At 45.5% G+C, this 24,277-nt stretch overlaps 1 protein-coding gene and 1 long non-coding RNA gene across 7 annotated transcripts in view; both read left to right on the top strand.

Annotated features, from left to right (window-relative positions):
* Positions 1-24,277, top strand: part of LOC310667991 — a 160,484-nt gene that overhangs the window by 124,487 nt on the left and 11,720 nt on the right. The window lies entirely within an intron of this gene.
* The window catches only part of PRKCSH (PRKCSH beta subunit of glucosidase II), a 36,763-nt gene that overhangs the window by 766 nt on the left and 11,720 nt on the right, over positions 1-24,277 (top strand). For 4 of the 6 annotated variants that reach the window (XM_083420166.1, XM_083420164.1, XM_083420167.1 and 1 more), the window contains exons 2-13: positions 2,465-2,581; positions 3,893-4,009; positions 6,479-6,574; positions 6,674-6,731; positions 8,078-8,195; positions 8,470-8,599; positions 9,556-9,640; positions 10,117-10,195; positions 13,368-13,454; positions 14,314-14,475; positions 15,588-15,684; positions 22,531-22,600. In XM_083420166.1, the coding sequence (XP_083276292.1) occupies positions 2,494-2,581; positions 3,893-4,009; positions 6,479-6,574; positions 6,674-6,731; positions 8,078-8,195; positions 8,470-8,599; positions 9,556-9,640; positions 10,117-10,195; positions 13,368-13,454; positions 14,314-14,475; positions 15,588-15,684; positions 22,531-22,600 (1,187 nt within the window). In that variant the 5' untranslated portion in view covers positions 2,465-2,493. The remainder of the gene's footprint in view (positions 1-2,464; positions 2,582-3,892; positions 4,010-6,478; positions 6,575-6,673; positions 6,732-8,077; positions 8,196-8,469; positions 8,600-9,555; positions 9,641-10,116; positions 10,196-13,367; positions 13,455-14,313; positions 14,476-15,587; positions 15,685-22,530; positions 22,601-24,277) is intronic. The other 2 variants (XM_083420168.1, XM_083420169.1) reach the window with 1 other exon arrangement.

Raw genomic sequence — 24,277 nt, forward strand, 5'->3', positions numbered from 1 at the left:
GTGTGGCGGCGGCAGGAGGCCCCATTCGCTAGTGGTGCTTCAGGTTAAGAACAGTTTCAGGTTAAGAACGGACCTCCAGAATGAATCAAGCGCATAACCCGAGGTACCACTGTATTGTTATTATTTATTAGATTTGTATGTCGCCCTTTGTTCTGAGATCGCAGGTTCAGTGTGAACATAAAATGCATAATACAGTGGTACCTCGAGTTACATACGCTTCAGGTTACATACGCCTCAGGTTACAGACTCCACTAACCTAGGAATAGTACCTCGGGTTAAGAACTTTGCTTCAGGATGAGAACAGAAATTGTGCGTTGGCAGAGGGAGGCCCCATTAGCTAAAGTGGTGCTTCAGGTTAAGAACAGTTTCAGGTTAAGAACGGACCTCCAGAACGAATTAATTACTTAACCTGAGGTAGCACTGTAAAACAAACCAATGACATCCCCCGCCCCCTGCACATAGCCGCATTTGGAAGATTGTGAAACAGCCCAAGGTTTGGTTGTAGAGAAAAGTTTGTTCCTGGTGGCTAAATATATTTGGTGAAGGCACCAGGCGAGACACCCTGCAGTCAGCCACAGTCTTTAGTTGCCACCTTCCAGACTTTTCAAAGGAGGGACACGACGAAGTGCCTCAGATGGTGATTGCAGAGTCTGGGGTGATTCACATGGAGAGAGGCGGTTCTTGATGTATTGTGGTCCTGAGCAGGACTTTAGAAAAATGGACCAGGGCAGTTTTATATTAGGTAGAGTTTCCATTTTTCATACTAATGAAGGTTGGTTTGAATTTAGCACTCCAAATGCTGGAATGCTAGTTTGTTCAGGCAGAGCAGACTTTCTGATTTATACCTCTCTGAGATTATCTTGGACAGAAATTGGGAAATTCGCTTTGAGTGTAGCATTTCAGGCTATAAAATTGGCCAGTTCTTAGGTAGGTGGAAAGAGGTATGCTTTGATGAAGAATTGCACACGTTCAATAGAATTAAAAGCTTTGCTACCTGGTTCCCAAAATGGAGTTTCACCTTTTAAAAATGAACGTTGGTAACGTGCTGGTCAAAATGTTGGCCCATATATACCTTGTTCATCACAGCTGGGCTTTAAAGGCAGAAGGAGCATGGGGGACTCATACTGCCTCACTCAAACCACTAGCAGGAAGAATAAGAATAAGAAGATTCTCTGCCTCAAGTCCTTTGACAGGCACAGAGAAAGACCAAGGCGGGATAGGAGGCAAGTTACTCACTTGTGCTATGATTTGGCAAACAAGAGAACAGCGCTTCCAAAGCACTGGGATAAAGTGCTGCTGTTTCTTTATTCAGATCCCAACCCAATTCTTTTCTCAAGCCCAGATATAGCAACTGATTGGACAATGATATTCTCTGAAGACCGGAGCATGTAGTTACCATAGAGATGCCATCTGAGGCTTTCCTACAGATGGTGCTATGTGCTGGCTGTAGCATAGATAATAACAGACAGTGACGGTGTAGACTTCCACTGCAGGTAGTTGTATATGTTATGGCCAGAACAGGTGGCCTATTCTAAAGAGAAGCCTTTATTTACTTTATTTCTTAAATTTCTATAAAAACACAAAAAGACATAACATAGTAACAAACCCAAACAATTCCCCCATGGGGTTATTAGCCCACCCATGGCAACTAACAAATGCTCTCACGTTTGTGGAGATTCAGAGTTAGTAGGTGCCTGTTGATTCCCACCCAGAATCCTGTTTCATGTTTTGACAATCCTCAGTGACCCAGGTCTTAGGGTGTGGCCCTTTTGGAAAATGAGAAGCTTTTTTTGGGTTGGGGGGTGCACCAAAATAAAAGCAACTGGAGTAGTTTTTAAACATCAGTGATGGAAAAATAACTATAATTTCTAGTAATGTGTGCAAAATGTTTTATGCACCCATCTTGTGTGAAGTTGAAAAGAATTCACTACAGCATCACCTTTAAAGGTACAGTGGTACCTCGAGTTAAGTACTTAATTTGTTCCGGAGGTCCATTCTTAACCTGAAACTGTTCTTAACCTGAGGCACCACTTTAGCTAATGGGGCCTGCTGCTGCTGCGCTGCCGTAGCCCGATTTTTGTTCTTATCCTGAAGCAAAGTTCTTAACCTGAAGCACTATTTCTGGGTTAGCGGAGTGTGTAACCTGAAGCGTATGTAACCTGAAGTGTATGTATCCCAAGGTACCACTGTACTTAAAAGATGCCTTGATATCAGCCTCCTGAGTTTTGAGCCCTGAGAAAGATGATAAAAGTGTGTTTTAATTTCTGGAATATTTTCTAAATTGTAGAGCATACTTGGGTCAAATAAAATATATGAATTCAAATTATGTTCTTGAGATGTGAAAGGAATTGTGTTTTGGGTTGCGAGTGGAGGGGACAGAATTCTGCATCTTTGCCCCTTCACCTATTTCTGTTAGCATGGAAACTTCTGTAGCAACAGTCCTCTGTTTTTCCCTTTCCTTCAGGAGCCGCTGCTGCTTTTTGCCTTTGGATCATGCTGCTGCTTACCCTGTTGTTGTTCTTGCTTTTGGGCCTAGCATCTCCTGTGGAGGTGAAGCGCCCACGGGGCGTCTCCTTAACAAGTGAGTTCCCAGCAGATAAAATGCCAAGCATTGTTCCACCAGCAAGCAACTCCTTCTGTTGATGTGGAGAATGGAAACAATATGTCTGTATTATAAATTTGTGCATCCACTTTCATTTCTTAGCAAAACCCTGCATTTGGTATATTCACTGTTTGTTTTTTCCTGGTTGAAAAATGGAGGAATGAGGGAAGACTCCAAGGGCTACCATTGCTTCCTGCTCTTAGTTCTACACTTCATTTGGTGCTAGAGCCCTGACATTTGCAGCTATGCACACATTTACACAGTTACTTCCTGTAGAGAAGGGTTGTCTTCTTCATGACTTGCTGTTCCTTTCTGGTAAAATTGTTAAACTTGGAAGCATTTCCTAATTCTCATAATTCTTTGAGGAGTCTCAATTCTTTTGAAAGTCAGTGGCAGTGGCCCCAGTGACTTGGTCTTGAGGTTTGTAATCACATTCTCGTTCTTCAGATTCCACTGTTCTTCCACCCCTCCCCACTGGAACTGTTTTTCATAAAATGCTGAGACTTTCATTACACGAAACATTAAAGTGTACTAAGCCTCCCTTGTGGTCTTTCTTCCTCATGTGGTGGAAAAGAGACTGTACATCTGAATGTGTAGCTTTTCTGGACTAGTTTAACTATGAGGTGAATTCATCGTATTAGCAGGTGCCCTGATTGAAGGGCAAAGTAGGTAGCACTACACTACTGGTTGCATTTTCTAGGAGATGGATTGCCAGAATGTGTCAAATCATTGAGTGGCTTTGGGGAGAAGATGGTGTTTTAGTGTCAGTTTGTGAAAGGTCAGTCAGGTTTCCTGAATGGCTCCTGAGCCTCAAATGATTGAAGATCTTCCTAGCACTAAATACAGCCTCCTTTGAGTGGAACAGTGACACGGTTGAAGAAGAAACTACTGTTCACAGCTAAATATTATTTCACTGGCTTTGAATAAACAGTTCCTTGAAGCTCTCTAAAAAGCAAACTCATCCTATTTTGGTGCACAGCTGCTCTTCCCCTTCCATTTCCTGTTGCAGTTTCCCTCAGTTCAAATGTCAATCTTCCCCTCTCCACCACATCACTATGGTTATCCATGGGTGATTTAGAGAGAGCGAGTGTGTTTAAGGATTTGGTATTGTATACGTGACTGGGGATGTTGGAAGACTGTTCCATGATATTGCTATTGGTGTTTTGTTTTTGTCCCATCACCCCAAATTTGTGTTGTTTGGCTTGTGCCTTGAATGCCTTTCTGGATTGGTGTATTTGCATTCTGCAATTTTTGTTCTCGGAACCAAGTGTCTCTTGCTGTCCTTCTCAGGCCATCACTTCTATGATGAATCGAAGCCATTTACTTGTCTAGATGGCTCAGCAACAATAGCCTTTGATAGAGTCAATGATGATTACTGTGACTGCAAAGATGGATCAGATGAGCCAGGTAAGCCCCACTCACACACCTTGCCTCCACCAATGAAACATGCTGCTTATTGCTGCTGTAATTAGATACTTGCTAATATTGTACTTCATGGGGTTTCCTATTCCCTGAATGTGTGAAAATGTACAAGGCATGAAATGCACAAAGTTGCAAAAGCAGAATATGGTTTGCCTGGATTAAAAGCAAACATATTAGCTGAAGAGAGAGACAGCACAAGTCATAGCTGGGTGGGAGGTTTTAGATCAGACATCAGGACAGATTAGATCACGGGTGTCAAACACAAGGCCCGCGGGCCGAATCTGGCCCGCCAGACCTCGTCATGGGGCCCGTGTAGCCGCCGCCAGCCTTCACCTTTTATTCTTGCTAATAAAGTCTACCGTCCTAATCGAAGCCTAGGACAGTTGTGTCGGCAGCTGAAGCTGCAAAAAGAGAGACCAAAACAAAACCCTATTAGATTCGGAAGGAGCCGCAGGAGCTCCTGGCTGTGTGGGGAGCGCCGCTCTTCCCCTCCCCGCAGCTTCCCGGCCAAAAGACACACGCAGCCCGGCCTGCCCGCTTCCCCCTGCGAGGCGGCATGCTGTGGGCGGGGCTGGGGGGCTGGAAGGCGGGCGGTGGAGAAAACGAAGGCGCTCCCTTCCCGCGCCGTTACTCGGCTGGCCTGAGAGAAAATTTCTGAGGCGGCGGCCTTCATCCAGGGTCGGGGGGCCATGGCGGGACTTTGCCCTCCCGGCAGCCTGGAGCATCTGGAGCTGGGGCGGCTGCGGGACCCGCCGGGCAGCAGCGGTGGCGGCGGAGACGCCGCCACCGCTTCTTCTCCTTCTCCTCCTTCGTCTTGCTCGCCACCGCCGCCGCTCTCGTCTCACTCGAGGCAGGCCCGGAGCCGGGACAACCCGGGCTTCGAGCCCGAGGAGGAGACGGGTGAAGCGGCCAGGGCGGCTGGAGGGAGCGCGGTGGCGGGGCCAGTGCTGCAGATGGGCGTGGTGGAGTGGGGCCGAGGAGGGGCGCCTTCGCCCTCGGAGCCCGACACCCGGGAAGGCCCGCCGATAGCGGGAGGCAGTGGAGGCGCAGGCGGCGCAGTGAAAGGGAGGAAGTCGGAGGGGAAGGCGAAGGCCAGCGGCCTTGCTCCGACGGAGGCGCCCCAACACTGCGTGAGACGGGCGAGGAGGTCGCAGAGCAGCCGCTGCCGCCTCCTCGCCTGGGCCAAAGGGATGGCGCACCGCCTGCGAGGTGAGTCGCTGCCCGGCTGGGCCCTTCCGTCGCCCTTCCTGGCTCGCATCTCTCACCTTATTACTTTTATGTTACTCGCGAGTCTTCTGCTCTGAAGACAGAGGCAAATAATCCGTTCAGCTCCTCTGCAATCTCCTTTCCCACCTTTAGCACACCTTTGATTCCCTTGTTGGCCAAAGGCTCTACCACAGACATGTCCAAAGTTTATGGGGTAAAATCCTCAAAAAACCCCTCAACAACTTCAGCCCTAAAACAAAACAAAAAAAAAGGTCAACAATTTCAATCCTAAAAAAAGCGCAACAACTTTGGTTGGCCCTCACGGCCCTTCACTTCATCAATTCTGGCCCTCCTTGAAAAAAGTTTGGGCACCACTGGATTAGATGTTCCTCACACAATAGAGGGGCAAGCTCTGGAATCTGTATTCCAGAATCTCATGGGAGCTCTGGAATCTGCATCTGGACTTTGGAGGGGTTGATGTTCTTTTGCCTTACAGCAATACCACTTGTAGAATCACAGAATAGGAGAGTTGGAAGCGACCACAATGGTCATCTACTCCAACCCCCAGCAATGCAGGAATCATTTGCCCAGTGTGGGACTTTAGCCCATGGCCCTATGATTAGGAGTTTCACGCTCTACCAACTGAGTTATCAGCAATGCCTAGATGATAGGCAGGTCCTGGTCCAGCTGAGGTGCAAAGTTGCTAGTGGTGCATGAGACAGAGCTAGATCTATATTGTCACCTTCTTGCAAGTTTGGCAAGAATCTGCATTGAAAATTGGGAGCAGGGGAGATGAGATTGATATATTAAATTGGTGCAGAAAACCTGGATGTTCAACATTAGTCAAGAGTGAAAATTATATGTCCTAATGCTACTTTGAGTAAGGCTTTTTAGACCAGAAGTTATGTCTGAATATGTTACATAGGTTTGCTGCAATTTTTTTTAGAATTAATGGGAGAAGCTGAAGCATGAGGAAGATTGGATGTGAATAGTATGTTTGTGTGTGACTGAAAGTGACCTTTGGATTATCTTTCTCTTGTTGCAAGATCCTACATCCAACTCTTCATAATGGTAAAACAAGACAAAGTGGTCATAGTGACTAACTTCATAGCATGGGCAAATGCAACATGGCCAGTTTATCCCTAAATCACAGAACTTGCGGGAGGGAAGGGTAACATTGGTTCTTGTAGATAGCTGTAAGCATCTGATTTGTTAAGGAATTCACTAGTATCTTATGTCTCTGCCCAGGAACTGCTGCATGCCCTAGTGGCCGTTTCCACTGCTCCAATGCTGGCTACCGACCTCAGTACATCCCCTCCTCCCGTGTCAATGATGGAATTTGTGGTAAGCTTTGCTAGCTCATGTGGGTGGGAGACTTCAGGCTGCGGGCAGCCAAGCCCAAGTGAGTGAATGTTAATGGCTCTCCTTGTTGTTTGCCTTTAGACTGCTGTGATGCAACAGATGAGTACAACAGCGGCATCGTGTGTGAAAACACCTGCAAGTAAGGCATGGCCTATATACTTTCAGGAAGCTTTTCCTCTCCTTGGACTGCTGATTCAAAGGCAGCTCCAGACTGGGTTTGGGCTAGTTTGGGAAAGGAAAGAGGATAAATGTACACTTGATCCCAGGTAGCAGCAGCTCCCAAAATAATTTTGCACAACCTCTGGGAAACTTGGATGCTCCCCATCTTCAAAAAAATAAATCCACTTAACAGTTCTATTGTTTAATTACAGGGCACTACAATAATAAATCTCAGTATTGAAAACAGAACACCAACTCAGTCTTAATCAGAGACATTTTAAAAGGCAAATTTTCTTGATAGTTCGCTGTATTATCTTGCATAATAGAACATCTCAGCTTTTGGGCGGCTACAGCAAATTGCTGTGTTGTAGGTTGTAGGTGTTTGGTTTTTTAAGTATGTTCCTGGCCTGTCTTTGCCATATTTGGGTCCAGTACAGCTCACAACAGAACATTTCAAACATGATCGCCAGAAAAATATGCAGCTGCAAAATAATGATGCCAGCTAAAACCAAACTCCAAAAAATAAAACAAATAAAACAAATGCATGGAAGCACGAGAAACATAATCTTCTTGTGCAATGCAAGTTTTCACTCTTAAAGACAGAGAGGGAGGTAACACTTCTTCATTCCCCTGATAACTTCTTTTCACGTGTTTGTCATTGGTGCTGGCTAAGCATAATGTGGTCCTACATTCTGTATTGTATTATATTGATCTTGATGTTTGTAAATATCATGAAAGGAAAAATGGGGCAGTAGCTGTATAGGTTTGCAGGGGTAGAGATTCTAAAGTACTCTGATGCAGTATTTTCCAATGATTATTTTAATGCTATTTTTAGTTTATTTTGATTTATTAGTTATTTTAGGGGTTTTTTCTTAACCTTTTACTCTAAGCTGCCCTGAAAATGTATTTGAAGACTATTATTATTGTTGTTGTTGTTGTTGTTGTTGTTAAACTCTGTAATAAATTCACAAAATAAATGGGGCAGAGTAGTCATATTTGTCAGGCTACCCATAGTTCTTGTCCTGCTGTCACATAATTCTGCAAACTTTTATGAATATGGAGTCATTCAGAATAAGAGGACTTGCATTGTGTGTCTTAATGCGAGCACTGCCTCTGGCTGCGCAGCCCAAGTTGGTCATCATTGACATTGCCTGGGTTGTAGCTTGCTGCTGTGCTGTCATTTCCAGTCATATACTCTTATGCCTGAAAAAAGCTTGCTCCCCACCCCTCCTAGAATAGGGTCTCTCTTGCTGCACTGGTTGGTGCTGTGGGTGGAAGGTATCTTTGGGGCTCAGTTCCATCTGTCTCTTTCCTTTCCCTGTGCAGAGAAATGGGCCGAAAGGAGCGGGAGGCACTAAAGCAGATGGCTGAAGTGGCCAGAGAAGGCTTCGAAATCAAGCAGGCCCTGATGAAGGAAGCAAGTAAGAGGAAGGAAGAAAAACAGGTGAGGATGCTGGCCTAGGAAGTGGAAACACTGTGCTGACGATATAGGGGAAGAGTACTCATTGCCACCAGTGCTCATGAGCCTGGGCATCGTTCCTCTCACAGGAGCATTTTGGAGTCACTTGAAGAAGCCAAGCTATGGCTCTTTTCAGGTATGCATTAGAAGTGACCTCTAGTGGGTGGGGAGCCAAGTTATAGAGATTCTGTACACACCTTGGGCTTGGACTGTTGAGAGGACCTCTTCTCTCTCCTCCCCACCCCCCAAACACTTCTAGATAAAGCTCACTGAGCTACAGGAGAGCAAGAAGTCTGTGGAGGAGCAAGTGGAGACTCTGAGGTCGCTAAAAGAAGCTGCTGAGAAACCTGAAAAAGAAGCCAAGGATATCCATCAGAAAGCCTGGGAGGGTGAGTGCACTTCTACCATGCGAGGGGATTTCATGGCACTGAAAGCCTCTGTGTCAGCCAACAGCCTCGTTTTTAAAGCAGGAGAACTTGTGGTCCTCCAGATGTTGAAATACAGCTTCCAGAATCCCTGATCATTGGCCATGCTGCCTTAAGATGGATGGGAGTTGGGAGTCCCATACCAAACAGGTGGCCACAGATTTCCCAGCCCTGCCTTAATAGGAGGTTAGAGAATTTTATGATGGGGATGCCACTGATGGGGAGATGGGATGTTAGAGTTGCAGCCAGAGGTGCCTTTGCGCTGCTCACATTCTTAGTTCCAAGCCCAGCTCTTGCAGGGGCTAGGGGTGTTTGCCACATCAACAGTTCAGCATGATAAAAGCAACACAATGAAATGCTTGGGTGAAATACTTAGTGCAGCATCCAGAAATGGATTGAAATTATCCCGCACCTGCTTAACGCCGGCCATTAAAAACAGACCAATATGAAGCTGTTGCAACACTTCTGGAAGATGTTTGGCAGGGCTTCAGGAAGAGGGAGCTGCACAGTTCTTGGGTAGTCATCAAGCCACTTAAATTGTTTTTCATCTTTGTATGTTGCCATGTCTTGAGAATGAATTTGAAATGAAAAATAAGCAGAATAAATGTTGGGCACGACTCTCTGTTCCCTTTTTCTGTTAGGGCATGGATGGGATGTGTTTTCTTGGTGGGTTCTCAAAGACTGCATTTATCAGGCAAATAAGTCTGCAGGGTTTTAGATTTTAATACATGTGTGTCTACCTTATTGTTTCATTGGAATGTGTGCTTTAGGGACAGGATTTGAGGTGCACAGAAATCCTAAAGCTGTTCTCCTAGTTGAAGAGAGAAGATGACTTTAGAAGTTATGCAGGGAAGTTACTTTGGTTTTTTTGAATGAATGAATGAATGAGTTGAACTTGTTTTTTGCCCACTTTGCAACAGAACAGAAAGCGGCCGAAAGAGCAGTGAGGGATCAAGCCAAAGCAGAAGAAGCCTTTCACGAGCTGGATGATGATGGAGATGGCATGTGAGTGAGATGATTCCCCCTTTCAGTAGCTTGTTCACAGACTCTGTCATCTATGGTCAAAGGCATGTGGCAGGACAGATGTTGATCCAGCTGCTGATCCCTTTGTGTCCTGACGTCAAATTCTAGCGCTTAACTATTCCTGGATTTATTTGGAGCAGAGGAGCACTTATTGTTACCATCTCAAAGGCCATGTTGGCTCAGGAGGCATTAATTGTCTGTAAGACGTTTCAAACTGGTGAGAGGGCACAAACCCAATCCCATTGCTCTGAGACAAGATACCCTGTAACTTAAAAGCATCCCTAAGTGATGCTTTAAGTCTTCAAGAAATAATGAGGGCTAAAAACTTGCTCTTTTCCGTAAAATGAAAGCTAGGAACCTTGGAGTCCACATGCCACAGGGACTGCTATATCAGTCTTTGTGTATGCAGAGTTGTGAAAGGCATGGTTAGTACCCTAATTGCCCTCCTGTGCCTTCAGGATATCTGTTGCTGAGCTCCAGACGCACCCTGAACTAGATGCAGATGGTGATGGGATCCTTTCAGAATCGGAAGCCCAGGTATGGTGGGGAATGTGCACTTGTAGAGGGCGGCTTTTCTTCCCACGCAAGCGAAAATAGCTGTTCATGGTTATCCTTCGTTCTTTCTGTTAGGCCTTCTGCTTTCATGCACTTCCTGTGCTTTGCGGTTCTCTTCCCTCTCCCACCAAAAGTTAGGTTAAGATGAGACCACTTGACACTTGGAGTAGGGCTGGAGTCTGGAAGTAGACAAAGTTGTAGATCAAACCAGAGTGTCCAAATACTGCCCAGCTGTGAACCTCCCCCCACCCGCCATATTGGTTAGAAGTCACTTGCTGGGCTTGGGGGTATATTGGGGTGGGGGAAGGTGTCAGTAGGCATTCTACTGAAGACACTCTGCTTTAGTTTACTGTTTTCCAGCCATTCCCAATACCGTATTTTTCGCTCTATAAGACGCACCAGACCACAAGACGCACCTAGTTTTTGGAGGAGGAAAACAAGAAAAAATTATTCTGAATCTCAGAAGCCAGAACAGCAAGAGGGATCGCTGCGCAGTGAAAGCAGCAATCCCTCTTGCTGTTCTGGCTTCTGGGATAGCTGCGCAGCCTGCATTCGCTCCATAAGACACACACACATTTCCCCTTACTTTTTAGGAGGGAAAAAGTGAGTCTTATAGAGCAAAAAATACGGTATGTCCTATGTGTGCTCAATAGCTTACTTCCTTTGTCAGATTTTTCTTGGATCTTTTCTTAGCAGTACTGTCATACCTCGGGTTACAGACGCTTCAGGTTGCGTTTTTTCAGGTTACAGACCCACAAAAACCCGGAAGTACTGGAGCGGGTTAGTTCTGGGTTTCGTTGGTCGTTCATGCGCAGAAGTGCTACATTGCGCTTTGCACATGCGCAGAAGTGCCAAATCGCAACCCGCACGTGCGCAGATGCGCCGCTGTGGGTTGTGAACGCTGTGGGTTGCGAACGTGCATCCCACACGGATCACGTTTGCAACCCGAGCATCCACTGTACTGCCCCAAGACCTTCGGGTATAGGGCAGTATATAAATTCAATAAATAATAACAATAATACTTGAACCTTTAGTGCAGTAGTGTCTATCCAAAATCTTACTTTTTGACTTATGTTTTTCTCTTCTTGTACACTGTAATAATAATAATATAATAATAATAATTTATTATTTATACCCCGCCCATCTGGCTGGGCTTCCCCAGCCACTCTGGGGGGCTTCCAAAAAAATATTAAAATACTATAATACATCAAGCATTAAAAACTTCCCTAAACAGGGCTGTAAAGACTGTAAAGCACAGTCTTCATTTTCCTGCCACCTTTTCAGCCCCAGTGATGAGAGGTCCACACTTTTAAGCGAAAGCTAGAAACCTTTGTAAAAAGAGTCATCCCATAAGTGCTTTAGAAGCTCCATTTTGCCTACCTGCTGACCTGAAAACTCAGGCGCTTTTCAGTGCAATGCTACAAGGGGTCTTATGTGCCATTTTGGCTGGGGGAGGGATGACTAAGTCTGCTAGAGAAGAAGGGAGTTTCCTAGTTATGCAGCAACCAGTTATGTAGCAATCACTAAGCTCTTGCCCCTTTCCGATATATCTGTCACGTTTCCTCAGCCCTGCCAGACCAGTTTTCACATATCTCAACCTTTTGGAATATTTATAATACTTGCAAAATGATAAAAGTAACCACAAATCCATGTATATTTATCCCACTTGCCGAATTAGAGGTCTGAAGTTGTAGAATCCTGTCTTCCCACATTCAGAAGTTTACATGTAGGTTTCAAACAGTTTCAAATTTAAAGTGCATCAAGAATAACAAATCTAAGGAATGTATGTTTAAGGAAATTAGCCCACGGGAGAAAATCTTTCTATTTCAACTTCAGTCTTTTTTCCCTTTTTTACTAGTGTGTGATTTACCGTATTTTTCGCCCCATAGGACGCACTTTTCCCCCTCCAAAAATGAAGGGGAAATGTGTGTGCGTCCTATGGGGCGAATGCAGGCTTTCGCTGAAGCCTGGAGAGCGAGAGGCGTCGGTGCGCACCGACCCCTCTCGCTCTCCAGGCTTCAGGAAGCTATCCGCAAGCCTTGCGCACCCGACGGGAGTTCCCCCGGGCGCGCAAGGCTTGCTGGCGGCAGCCTGGAGCACGGGGCGCCCTCCAGAGGACACCCCGTGCTTCGCGCAGGTGTCCGCAAGCCTACAGCGCCCGGGGGAACTGCCCCCGGGCGCGCAAGGCTTGCGGGCGGCAGCCTGTTCTGGGGTCGGGGGAAGCTCGGGCTTCCCCCGCCCCAGCCCCGTGGTGGTGGGGGGAATAATTTTTTTTTATTCATCCCCCCCCCCCCCAATGAGGTGCGTCCTATTTGCTGGCTGCTGAAACTATTATTTTACATCATTTCGTCATCCCAAGGGAACCCATCAAGGCTATGGAAGAGACTGTGGAAATCCTCCCAATCTGTGTTCTTGGTTCTGTAGAGTTGCATGGTTGAGAGCATCACAAATGAGGTTCTTCCCCCAAAAATGATTGGCAGAGAAAAGGGTACCTCTTCACACAATTCATAGTTAGCCCTAGGGAATTCACTGTTTCATTGGTTTAGATCAGGAGTGGGCAGACCTCTGGCTTGCAAAATCTGTTTCGTTGTCATTTTTACCAAAATCCCGTAAGCCACCAGCTGAAGCCAAACGCAAAAGACATACAGTTAAACAAATTTCTGGGCTCAGAATTTTTTTTCTTTCATACTAAAGTTGAATGGTGCATACAGTCTTTCCATACTCACTTTTGGTTATTCTAAGCTTTCTTCATTTCCGCAGCATTATTTAGGGCAGAGCGGTGGGGTGTATGTGTGTGTCATTTTGTTGCTGGGAGTCAGAAATCCTTGCCCATCTACTGCAAATCACCCAGCAATCTTACCAGTACCATAGATGCAAACGCAGCTTCTGCCCACCCCTTGTTAAAGGGGTGTTACTTGCTGAAAGAGCAGGGTCTGTCTTGTTTTTTTTAATGTTTCTTATAAAAAATGATCTTGCACAGTCTGGCTCGTTTGAAAGAAATGCTACTCTCTTGTCTTTCCAAAATCTGTAACCATTGTGGGGAGCAGGAGGATGACTACTTAATTAATACAGTGCATTGCTACTTAATTTGAACTATGGGTTAGCCTTGGGACATATGCAGCTGTGTATAAATACAGTTTTCCTGTTCTTTCAGACTTTACTGGACAATTCCTTGCAGGCGGATGTGGCCAGATTCCAGGACACTGTGTGGGCAGCGATCAAGGAGAAGTACAGACCAGAGGTCAGTGTGCCAGCCTTGTCTTTCTCTCTCACAGATCCAAATAGTTTGAATGACGTTTTCTGGGGAACTGATACCTGAAACGGTTTTGTTCCATGCTTGGCTTGATGTAATTACTATACTTCAACTCTTAATTTTTTACATCGCTTTTTGGTCTAGTCAATATGTTCTGAAAACCTTCTGTGGTGGTTTCACATTTATTATGTATTCAATTTATATCCCACCCATCCTTCCTGAAGGAGCCTAGGTTACACAGTATAAATTATGTAGTGTTGATATATTATATGCTGCTTTGAATTCCTAGTTGGTTAGAAAGGTAGGATATACAGTGGTACCTTGCAAGACGATTGCCTCGGAAGATGAAAAACTCGCAAGACGAAAGAGTTTTTCGTTTTCTGAGTTGCTTCGCAAGACGGATTTCCCTATGGGCTTGCTTTGCAAGACGAAACGTGTTGCGCCTTTTTTTTTTAAACCGCCAATGCATTCCTATGGGAAACCGTCAATACACAGTGGTGCTTCGCAAGACGAAAAAACTCGCAGGACGAAAAAACTCGCAGAACGAATTAATTTCGTCTTGCAAGGCTCCACTGTAAATGGTAAGCATAAGTAGATTGGAGCATTTGGCAGAACTGTTTGGACGGCAGAATTAGAAGCATCTTGGCAGGCATTAATCATGGCTCCATCTGCAGCTACTGGAGAAGTGGGTCTTTCATGGAAAGGCAGGCCACTTTGGCTCTGGATGTTCCTGAGTGACATCCATGGTATCCATTCTCCCTTGCTCCTCGAGAATTTCAAACACAGTTGCTAACTAAGGGCAGCCATGAGTTACAAGATGGGCTAAACTCAACTTTCCCCTCTCCAGAGCTTGGTTGATGTACAACCCCCACCGAAAGGCCCATCAGATGAAGAGCCAGATACTCAGCCCGATGCCCACGTGGACCAGTTACCTCCTGATGACGATTATGACGAGGAGGAGGATGAAGATGAAGAACCTGAGGAAGACAGCATTGATGAGGAGGTGAAGGTACTAAACTGAGTTTCTGGAGTCTACAACTGAAATATACAGGGATATTCTTCTCCCCCGCCCCTCTCCTAACTTAAATTTTACATTCAAGATCACACACACCATAGGAAAATATATGTGTTTTTATTTTAGCACACTTTATTCTGAATACAATATTTGCATGGATGTTTGACTAGAGAGCAGCTGGTCGTGGAGCAAGGTGTTGAGGGAGTGGCGTTAAGTAAAGAATTTTGACCCCAAGCCTATAGACCAGTGTTCGAAACTCCCATTGTTCTAGGCACATTTTGAGACAGGGAATTTCATTAGCGTGAGCAGTTTCTGAGCTCTGGGTGTAGTACTGCTAAGATTTCAGATTAAAACCGCAGTGTGGAAGGAAAGGAGGACCTTTTCTGCCTCCCCACTTCCATCTGCTCTCTGAAGATTGGAGAAGAGACCCTCTTAAGAATATTAGGGGGGTGGGTAAGGGAAAGGACTAGACCATGTGGAAAATGAACATAATATTTTAGCTGCAGTTCCTTCATTTTCAGCCTTGCATTCTTGTTATAAGAAAAAATGTGCCTAGACATTCCGTTGTTGTGCCCTTAACCTAGGTTTAAGGTGCCGTTTAGCTCCTAGCTTTCATATCTCAGTTTCTAACACTACTATAGAGGGTGGGTGGAAAAGTAGCCATGCTGGTAGCAGGGGCTCATCCCCTCCAGAGCTTTTTGCTGATCTTGGGATAGGGTGGAATATTAAAGCCTGACAAATTGCTATGCCTGGTGTAATGAGAAGAATGGCAAGTTGCTAGTACTACAGTTTCACACAGAATTTTTGTTGCTGTTCCTTAACATTAGGAAGTGCATGAGAGTTCAACGCGGGTCCTCTGTTCATCTCGCTCCCTCTGAGCCTCTCTTATCCTCCAAAGCAGGGATGGGGAGCCTTCCTCAGCCCGAGGGCTGCATTCCCTTCTGGACACATTTCAGTCACACAAAATCATTCAGGGTGTGAAGCATGGCCGGTCCCCGCTTGTCAGTTTCTCCCAGTCTCCTCTCCCCCTCTTGTTTATGGTCTATGTGGGATGCTTTTTGAACTGGAAGTGACGATGGCCACCTTCTGCCTCAATGTCTCCGCAGGTCCCTTCCCCCAAGCCATCGTCTGATGTCAAAGCGTCAGAAGATGAACTGGAGACGATGCCCCCTTATGATGAAGCCACACAAGCTCTAATTGAAGGTAAGCTATTCTTTAGAGAACATCCTTTCAAATACAAGAAACACCATGATTGTCTTTAGTGTGCGCAGGCCTGCCCGTGAACTTGCTGTGCAGAAAACAGCTATTTTCCAAAAGGGATCAAGTCCAAGTGGAGTCAACCAGCAATGGTACAAAAGAAAGTTACTGCTTTCTTTCTGTTCAAATAAATGCCATAAAGAGGCTTAAGAACTTCAAGCAAGATGGATGTTCTACCAGGTCAGAAAACAAAAGCCATTTGCTCCGAGAGGAGGTGAACTGCAGCTTTTAACACATGGCTGAAAATTTTGAGCTGCCTCATTTTGAGAAAGTTCTGGAAAAAAATCAGAGCTGTTCAATATTTCTTTTTATCATGCAAGGAAGGTATTTGATCCAATTGACCTTTTCCAATGTGAGGTCCCATGAACACTTGATGCTGCTAACTGGTCATGTCTTGATTGCTTAGAGCTTTCTTCTCACACAGTAGTCAATGAGACAAGCAGGAGTTTACAGGTAGCTGCTCGCTTTAACAAGTACAGTGGTGCCCCGCAAGACGAATGCCTCGCAAGACAGAAAACCCGCTAGACGAAAGGGTTTTCCGTTTTTCAATGCGCTTTGCAGGACGAATTTCCCTATGAGCTTGCTTCGCAAGATGAAAATGTCTTGCGAGTCTTGAGATTTTTTTTTCGCTCCCCACCCCCTTTTTCTAAGCCGCTAAACCGCTAATAGCCTTTTAGCAGCTAATCCGCTAATCCCTTAAGCCTCTAATAGCCGCTAAACCGCTAATAGCGCTAATCCGCTAATAGGGTTGCTTCGCAAGACGAAAAAACCGCTAGACGAAGAGACTCTCAGAACGAATAATTCGTCTTGCGAGGCACCACTGTATCTGAACATGAGAAGGAGAGGTGTGAAGTCAAGATGGGGCCAATCAAGCTGCTCTTAGAATGTGAGAGCCCTGCTGGACCAGTCTAGCATCCTGTTGCTGCAGTTGCCAACTAGATGCCCATGGGAAAACCTGAGCACAAGAGCAACTCTCCCCACTTACAATACCAAGCATCTGGTATTCAGAAGAATACTTTCTCCAACAGTGGAAGCGGCGCATAGCCATCATGGCTTTTAGCCACTGATAGCCTTATTTCTCTCTGTTGGGGGTGAGATGAGTGGTTTAATCCAGTCATGGAACCATCTAGTGCCTCGTGGGTGAGAAATGGGCATCACACAAACTTTCTGCATGGCACCAAAGAAAGAGAGAGGGACAGACCCAGATGTGTACAGGTAGTTATGTATTTCACTAGCAGTATTCAAGAACTTCCATAGCTCACCCTTTTGGCTACTCTCCATGCTGTATATTCAGTGTGTATTGATTCTTCAAAAAAATATTTCTATATTTGAACGTTGGAGTAGAATCTTTGTAAATTGTTGCATTGCTTGACCATTTTTGCTCCGTTGGGAAAAGTTGAGTCACATCTACGGAAAGGGCAAAGACACTTTAGCATCACCTTGAGTCTAAATATAGCACGAGGCAGCGGGGGAGGAGGATGTTTGTGTTTAGTGTTCCAGTAAGTTCCTTCCAGATAGATGTCATCATGGAACCACCTTTGTTTAGCTGTCATGTAGCCACACCTCCACTTTCTCCTCCTGAATTCATACGGCTTTCCAAGCCTTTGGTACCCCAGTGAGGTGATCTAACTTCTTCAGCAGGGGTGGGGTGACCTCAGGCCCTCCAAGCTCTCTTTATCTGGCCCTTAGGATTCTCTGCAGGCCGCTCCTCCCAAGGCTACTATTCTTGGCCTAAACAGAATGTGACCTTGTACTGCTCAGAATACCTCTTGCCTGCTTGGATGGAGGGATGCAGATGTAGTAACCACAAACACTTGTGTGGCTGGACTATAGCCTACTGTACAGAGCAAAGAGTCATATGTACTGCTCCACCCACCACTGGCATGTGCCCCCTCCCCCCAAAAATAATCCATGAGGTTGTTCAGGCGGGCATGCGATCCTCTGGTTGAAAAAGGTTCACCAACCTGTAGTTCAGCATCATATTTTACTTTAATGTGACACTCTCTTTTCCCAGTGACCCAGGTGTGCTTGGTCTTTTGGAAGATTGAGTTTACCCAAAGCTATGCAATGACACCTTTGTTTTACTGTTGCTGAAATGTAGGCTGGGGCTTAAAGGAGCAGCAAACCAAGTTGACCCAGGGTACTTGAGAGGTTCTCCCAAGTCCACCCAGTTTCCAAGCAAGATCTGTCGATGCTGTAGAACGGAGCTTGTCAAAATGTACCAGACGTAGCCAAAAGCTGTTTTTATAGCTGTAATAAAATGAACTGGGCAGCCAAAGGCATGTCTGCACTTTGTGTTCTGGGAACGTGCGCCATCCGAATAGATCACCGCCATTAGCATTGCTAAGCAGGCACCATTTCTCAGATATCTAATGTCCACGAAGCAAAAAGCAATCAATAGGCTGGACTTCTGTTTGAAGTGGCTCACGTGGGCTAAAGGGGGTGTAGCTCTGTTTGTGGTTTTCTCCTTGCAGCAGTGGAAAGCCATCAAAACGCTCAATATGGACATGGGATTATGACATGTTTGTTTGCCTATCTTCTGATTTGCCTTTCCTTCCCTTTGCATTAGTTACAGGTACTGAAACGAGTTAATTCTGCTTTTCAGTAATTCCATCTAGTTGGGGAGTGGACAGTGACATATCCTTGAGACGTATGGACAGTTTTCAGTTGACAGCCACTAGGTGGTGGTGGTGGTGCATCCCAGATTCCCATTATTTTGTATAAATTCTTCCAGAGAGGCGTGCTAAATTTGTTGTTGTTTTTGTTAATTCTAATTAAATTTGTATAGCGCCCTTCATTTGAAGATCACAGGGCAGCTCACGACAAAAGTACAAAATGAGAACACATTTACTCCTTATCCTCCCAACCCTTGTAAGGAGCTACTGAGGGTTGAAAGTCTGGGGCAACTTTTACAGATATATGGGCATAGGTAAAGGTAAAGGGACCCCTGACCGTTAGGTCCAGTTGCGGACGACTCTGGGGTTGCAGTGCTCATCTCACTTTATTGGCCGAGAGAGCTGGCCTACGGCTTCTGGGTCATGTGGCCAGCATGACTAAGCTGCTTCTGGCGAACCAGAGCAGTGCACGGAAACACCGTTTACCTTCCCGCCGGAGCAGTACCTATTTATCTACTTACACTTTGATGTGCTTTCGAACTGCTAGGTTGGCAGGAGTTGGGACCGAGCAATGGGAGCTCACCCCGTCATGGGGATTCGAACTGCCAACCTTCTGATCAGCAAGCCCTAGGGTCTGTGGTTTAGACCACAGCGCCACCCGCGTCCCTTGTATATATATGGGCATATTTTATTCTTTAAAAATGTTGGTGCAATCGGGGGGAGATCTTAGCCATGAGATGGGAATCCAGAGGCAGCAAGCTTTTCCCAGAGTAGTTTTTTGAACAGAAGGGAGCCATTGATGCATGGTGCAGTCCAGACATATAAACAGCAACAGTTTGGGTTGCTCTTTTCTTCTCCCTCTTTTGTTTAATAGACAAAAGCAATTTTCTGGTAGAGCCACGTTTGTATTATTGGAGAGAATTGGATTGAATAGCTCTGCTCTGGGTTAAGAAAAAAGGAGTGAGACCATTTGAAAGTCTTGATCTAGATAAGCAATCCTAGTTTCTGATTAAGAACCTGCTGAAAACAAAAATTAAAGTCTACAGCCTAGGAATTGACTGTTTCAAATCCGTATATGTTATTGAACTTCTCTTCTCCTCTCCCTCCACCACAGTTTAATGGACCTTGTAGCAATGTTGCAGTGACTGTAAGAAGCTGCAATTGGCAGAATTCAACTAGTAATAAATAATAATAATAATAATAATAATAATAATAATAATAGGATGCAGGTGGTGCTGTGGGTTAAACCACAGAGCCTAGGACTTGCCAATCAGAAGGTCGGCGGTTCAAATCCCCGCGATGGAGTAAGTTCCCGTCGCTTTGTCCCTGCTCCTGCCAACCTAGGAATTCGAAAGCACGTCAAAGTACAAGTAGATAAATAGGTACCGCTCCGGCGGGAAGGTAAAACAGCGTTTCCGTGCGCTGCTCTAGTTCTCCAGAAGTGGCTTAGTCATGCTCGCCACATGACCCGGAATCTGTACGCCGGCTCCCTCGGCCAATAAAGTGAGATGAGCGCTGCAACCCCAGAGTCGGTCACGACTGGACCTAACGTTCAGGGGTCCTTTTACCTTTACCTTTAATAATAATATAATATAATATAATATAATATAATATAATATAATATAATATAATATAATTAATATAATATAATATAATGAAAAGTGCTGGGCAGCAAGGTCACTACAAATTCTTGTGCTCCATAGCTTCATTCCTCTTTGCAGAGGGCAGAGATGAGTGGCATCTCCTGCACTGCTCTTAAGCTGTTTCCCAGAAGGGTAGAAATTGGCCAGTGGTTAGCTCGTGGTCTGCAGTAAGAAGGAAATGGCCCTTTTAGGTAGCTATTAATAGACTGAATTTGAGCCGCAGATCCATCATTTCTTGTGTTCTCCCCTTCCTTTGGACAGGGCCCAGTGCTGAAGTCAGTTGCTTTTTCGCCATTTCTTGCTGCGGCTGTTGAATTTCCAGAGCATCTCCCATTTCATATATGTGAAAGGCTTCTCTGTGCTGGTTACTTGAAAGCCAGCTAAACTCCCTGGGCGAAGAGCAAATGTGCTTGCAAGGGGAAAGCAATGCAGTGCAGCTGGTGGAAATCTGGACCTCACTGGTGCAGTTCAGATCTCTAAGTCCTGCTCTCAGTCTGGGTTCTCCTATAAAATGGAATGAATACTAGCCATCTTGGTATTAATTTGATACCAAGCAATCAATGTTAGCACTTACCTGGCCAATTACCAGTCACCCACAATAAGGAGTATAGACAAGCAGACAAATATAGAAGTAGTATTTTTTCTTTACAGTCACTCGTGTATTTGATAGAAGTAACATCAACTCATAAGTCAACACCTGGCTCGTGCATCACATAACTACCGGTAGTTAGCATGCCAGAGTCTTGTTCGTTATCAGAATTAATCAGACAAATTGCTCCACCAACTAAGAGCAGCCATGCGCCACCACCCCCAAAATAGAGAAAGAGCTATCGATCTGTCAATTTTTTCTGTGTCTGGGCCAGGCAAGCTTTCCCATGTGGTGAATGGCCATTCTTAGTTGGATAGAGGGATTTGTCTGGTTAATTCAGGTAACAAACGAGACTCTGGCATTCTAACTAGTTATGCAAACCCCAAGCTGGGTGTTGACTTACGAAATGATGCTACCTCTATCAAATACATGAGTTATTGTAAAGAAAAAGACTACTTCTATATTTGTCTGCTTGTCTGTACTCCTTATTGTGGACTTGTCCTTGGTGATATATTTTTCTGTGCCTTTGCATTGTGCCATTCTATCACCATCCTCTGCATTGTCTGTTCAATTTCTAGTCATGGCACAGTTAACTGGGCACGCTAATCTGCGTTCATACTTACTCAATAGCAGCTCAATAAAGCATAACTAGTGATGAAAGGCCTTAAACTCAAGATTGTAGCTGAAATGCATCTTAATTGGTGTACAGTGCTTCATGTAAGCCATATTATCTTCATACGGAAGATAATATTATTCAGAAGGAAAGAAAATAACCCTGAAACAGTGCAACATGGCAATATAGAAAACATGATAGATTGCAAATTGTATAAGAATAGCATTAACAATCAGAGTTCTTCTTACCCTCCTTCTGATTTCCCCCATACCATCTAGTTGTGAAACAAAATTTCTGATCTCCCATAGCATGTTGGCATTCTGATATAAAGGTCATAGTTAGTCATCCAAGGCTATGGGCCAGGATCCTGTGGCCTTCAGCTGAGCACATGAGGTAAAGTTGGATAGATAGTGAGCAGAGACAGAGAGAATGATTCCTTGAACACCTTTTATATTGATCAGTAGCTGGGTCAGGAGTATAGGTCAGTTACATGACATACTTAGGTGAACCAATGTAAGAGAGAAATCGTGGATTACCATATGGGGGAAAGTTTTAAAAGGCAAATGGCATCCTATTTGTGCTGATAGTATGACCTCGTATTTCATCTTACTGTCATGCAAGATGCCAGGGACTTGCACGTTTGCCACTGAGAATCAGCTGAACAGCTCCCAGCAGCTTGCGCGTGAGTGGCCCAGAGTAGAATCTTTCCACTCTCTTCATCCACTTTTGTCCATCATGGCTGCTGCACAGTTTGCTGAAGCTTGCTGTAGTGGGTTGTTATATAGGCCTTGTAGGGTCCTGATTTACACCTTGCAGAATTGCTACGGGGTTGTAAAGGTAAAGGACACCAGTTGCAAACAACTCTGGGGTTGCGGCGCTCATCTCACTTTACAGGCCGAGGGAGCCGGCGTTTGTCCGCTCCGCAGACAGTTTTTCCCGGTCATGTGGTCAGCATGACTGAGCCGCTTCTGGTGCAATGGAACACCGAAACCAGAGCAGTGCACAGAAACGTCGTTTACCTTCCCGCTGAAGCGGGATCTATTTATCTGCTTGCACTTCTGACGTGCTTTCGAACTGCTAGGTTGGCAGGAGCTGGGACCGAGCAATGGGAGTTCACCCCCGTCGCGGGGATTCAAACCGCTAACTTTCTGATCGGCAAACCCAAGAGGCTCAGTGGTTTAGACCACAGCGCCACCTGTGTCCCTATGGGGTTGGACTGGTTTGATTAGCAGGGCTGGTTTAATTAAGAAGTGAACTCTGCAGAAAAGTTGGCGGGAGTTACGTTTTTCATTCAGTTTTGCAGCCAGGCTTACTTTCCTGTATGTCTTCCAGCTGCCCAGAAGGCACGAGAGCAGTTTGAAGAGGTAGAGAAGTCCCTGAAAGAAATGGAGGAGTCTATCAGGTATGGCTTTGGGCTGGCAGCCACAGTCTCTCAAGGGTGAGGTGGGCTTCCCTCTGGAGGAGGGGCAGAACAGAATCCATGTCACTTGCAAGGGTAAGTAAAGCCCTTCAATCAGAGTTAGGGGGACCGAGTCTTGCTGGCAGACCTTACTGGTGAGCCAAGCTTGACAGGTTGGGAAGGCCTCTCACCTTTCAGTCACAATGGCATTGGGTGATATTTTTCCCCCCTTCCCCATTTGAAATCAAGCCATGTGTGCAAAGGCATAACCTGGGTGGAGCACCGACTTTGCTATACATATCACTTTGTAAGGACTGTTGGACACCCCCCCCCTTTTTTTTTTAGTTCAGCTTTGTCCTTACCTGCCTCATGCCTGATGTCATATATGTGATGTCAGGCGTAGGGTATGGGGACATGGCTTGGCCAAAACAGCCTGGCATGCCAAATGGGGAGGATTGATGGGCCTAATTAGCTGTGAAGGCTGGAGGTTCCCTCACCCCTGCCTTGGATGAATTCTCCTTGAGGCCTGCAATATTTCTTTCTGCTTGACACTGACCCTTCCCCGTTGGCTTCCAGCAATGGCAATTTGTACCCCCTAGCCAGCTGTTTGTGTGATTTCCCCAGACACCTAATGGTTTGGATAGGTAGTACACTTGGCTTCAGTAGGCAAAGTCTTTGGGGGGGGGGTGGTGATGACAGGGAGGTCCTTTCTCTTGGACATAGCTGTCAACATTTCCCTTTTTTAAGGGAAATTCCCTTATTCCGAATCGGATTCCTTGCAAGAAAAGGGAAACATTAACAGCTATGCTCCTGGACCATTTTTATCGTCATGGATCTAATCTATATGGCTTTTCCTCCTCCCTCTCTATCCCCTCCACCTCGCTACCCACCCTCTAAAGAAGAATGTGCCATTCTCCCCGTCCCCCCATTTAGTTAGGGGAGCTCAGCAAGCTGGTGTTTGAGGACCCATGTGCTAAAAGCAAGGTGTGTGTGCCCATGGGAATTCTGTTGAGAACCATAAGGGTGATTTTTAAAGAGTTAAAAGGGCTGGTTTTTTAAGAAACCCTATCCTTTGCCTGGTCTTTCTTGCTGCTTCTTACTTTGTTGATGCATCCTCAGCTAGGATGTTAGGAGAGGTTACTGTTCGTTATTTTACTGTGAAGATAAGAGCGCTTTGTACAGTTTCGCTCTAGGGGTTTGGGCACTGCTTTGATGCCACTTGCCATTCAAATCGCATCTCCCCCCACCTTTCTCCGGTCCCAGGTGGGGGAGGGGAGAAGGATAGAAGCCAAAAATAAATTTCAAGCTGTCTCCTATTGATTGCATACATAATTATTGCCGTAATCACGCCACTCCTGAGTTCTTAGGCTGGGAGGGCTGATGCAGGGAGCAGATGGGAGACCTCGGCATGCTTAGCTTGGCTGACCTTGGTGACAGACACTTCATTTAGCTATTGGGGGAGGATATATTTTGCTGGTTTCTGCCGCCTTCTCAGTGGAAGGGGATGTACAGTGGCAGAGGCACTAAACGGACCCTGTGGCTTGGTGATTTCTGGCCGCATCTTCAGAGTCTCTTCACATACCCATTGTGCCATGGTGGTATTTTTTTGACGTCCTCTATCACTTTGCATTGACTCCCAGTCTGATAAGTAAGTATTATCAGCTGTTTCTTCCTTTCCCC

Source organism: Podarcis tiliguerta (genome assembly GCF_965153285.1).
Source record: "Podarcis tiliguerta genome assembly, chromosome: 17".
Lineage (NCBI taxonomy): Eukaryota > Metazoa > Chordata > Lepidosauria > Squamata > Lacertidae > Podarcis > Podarcis tiliguerta.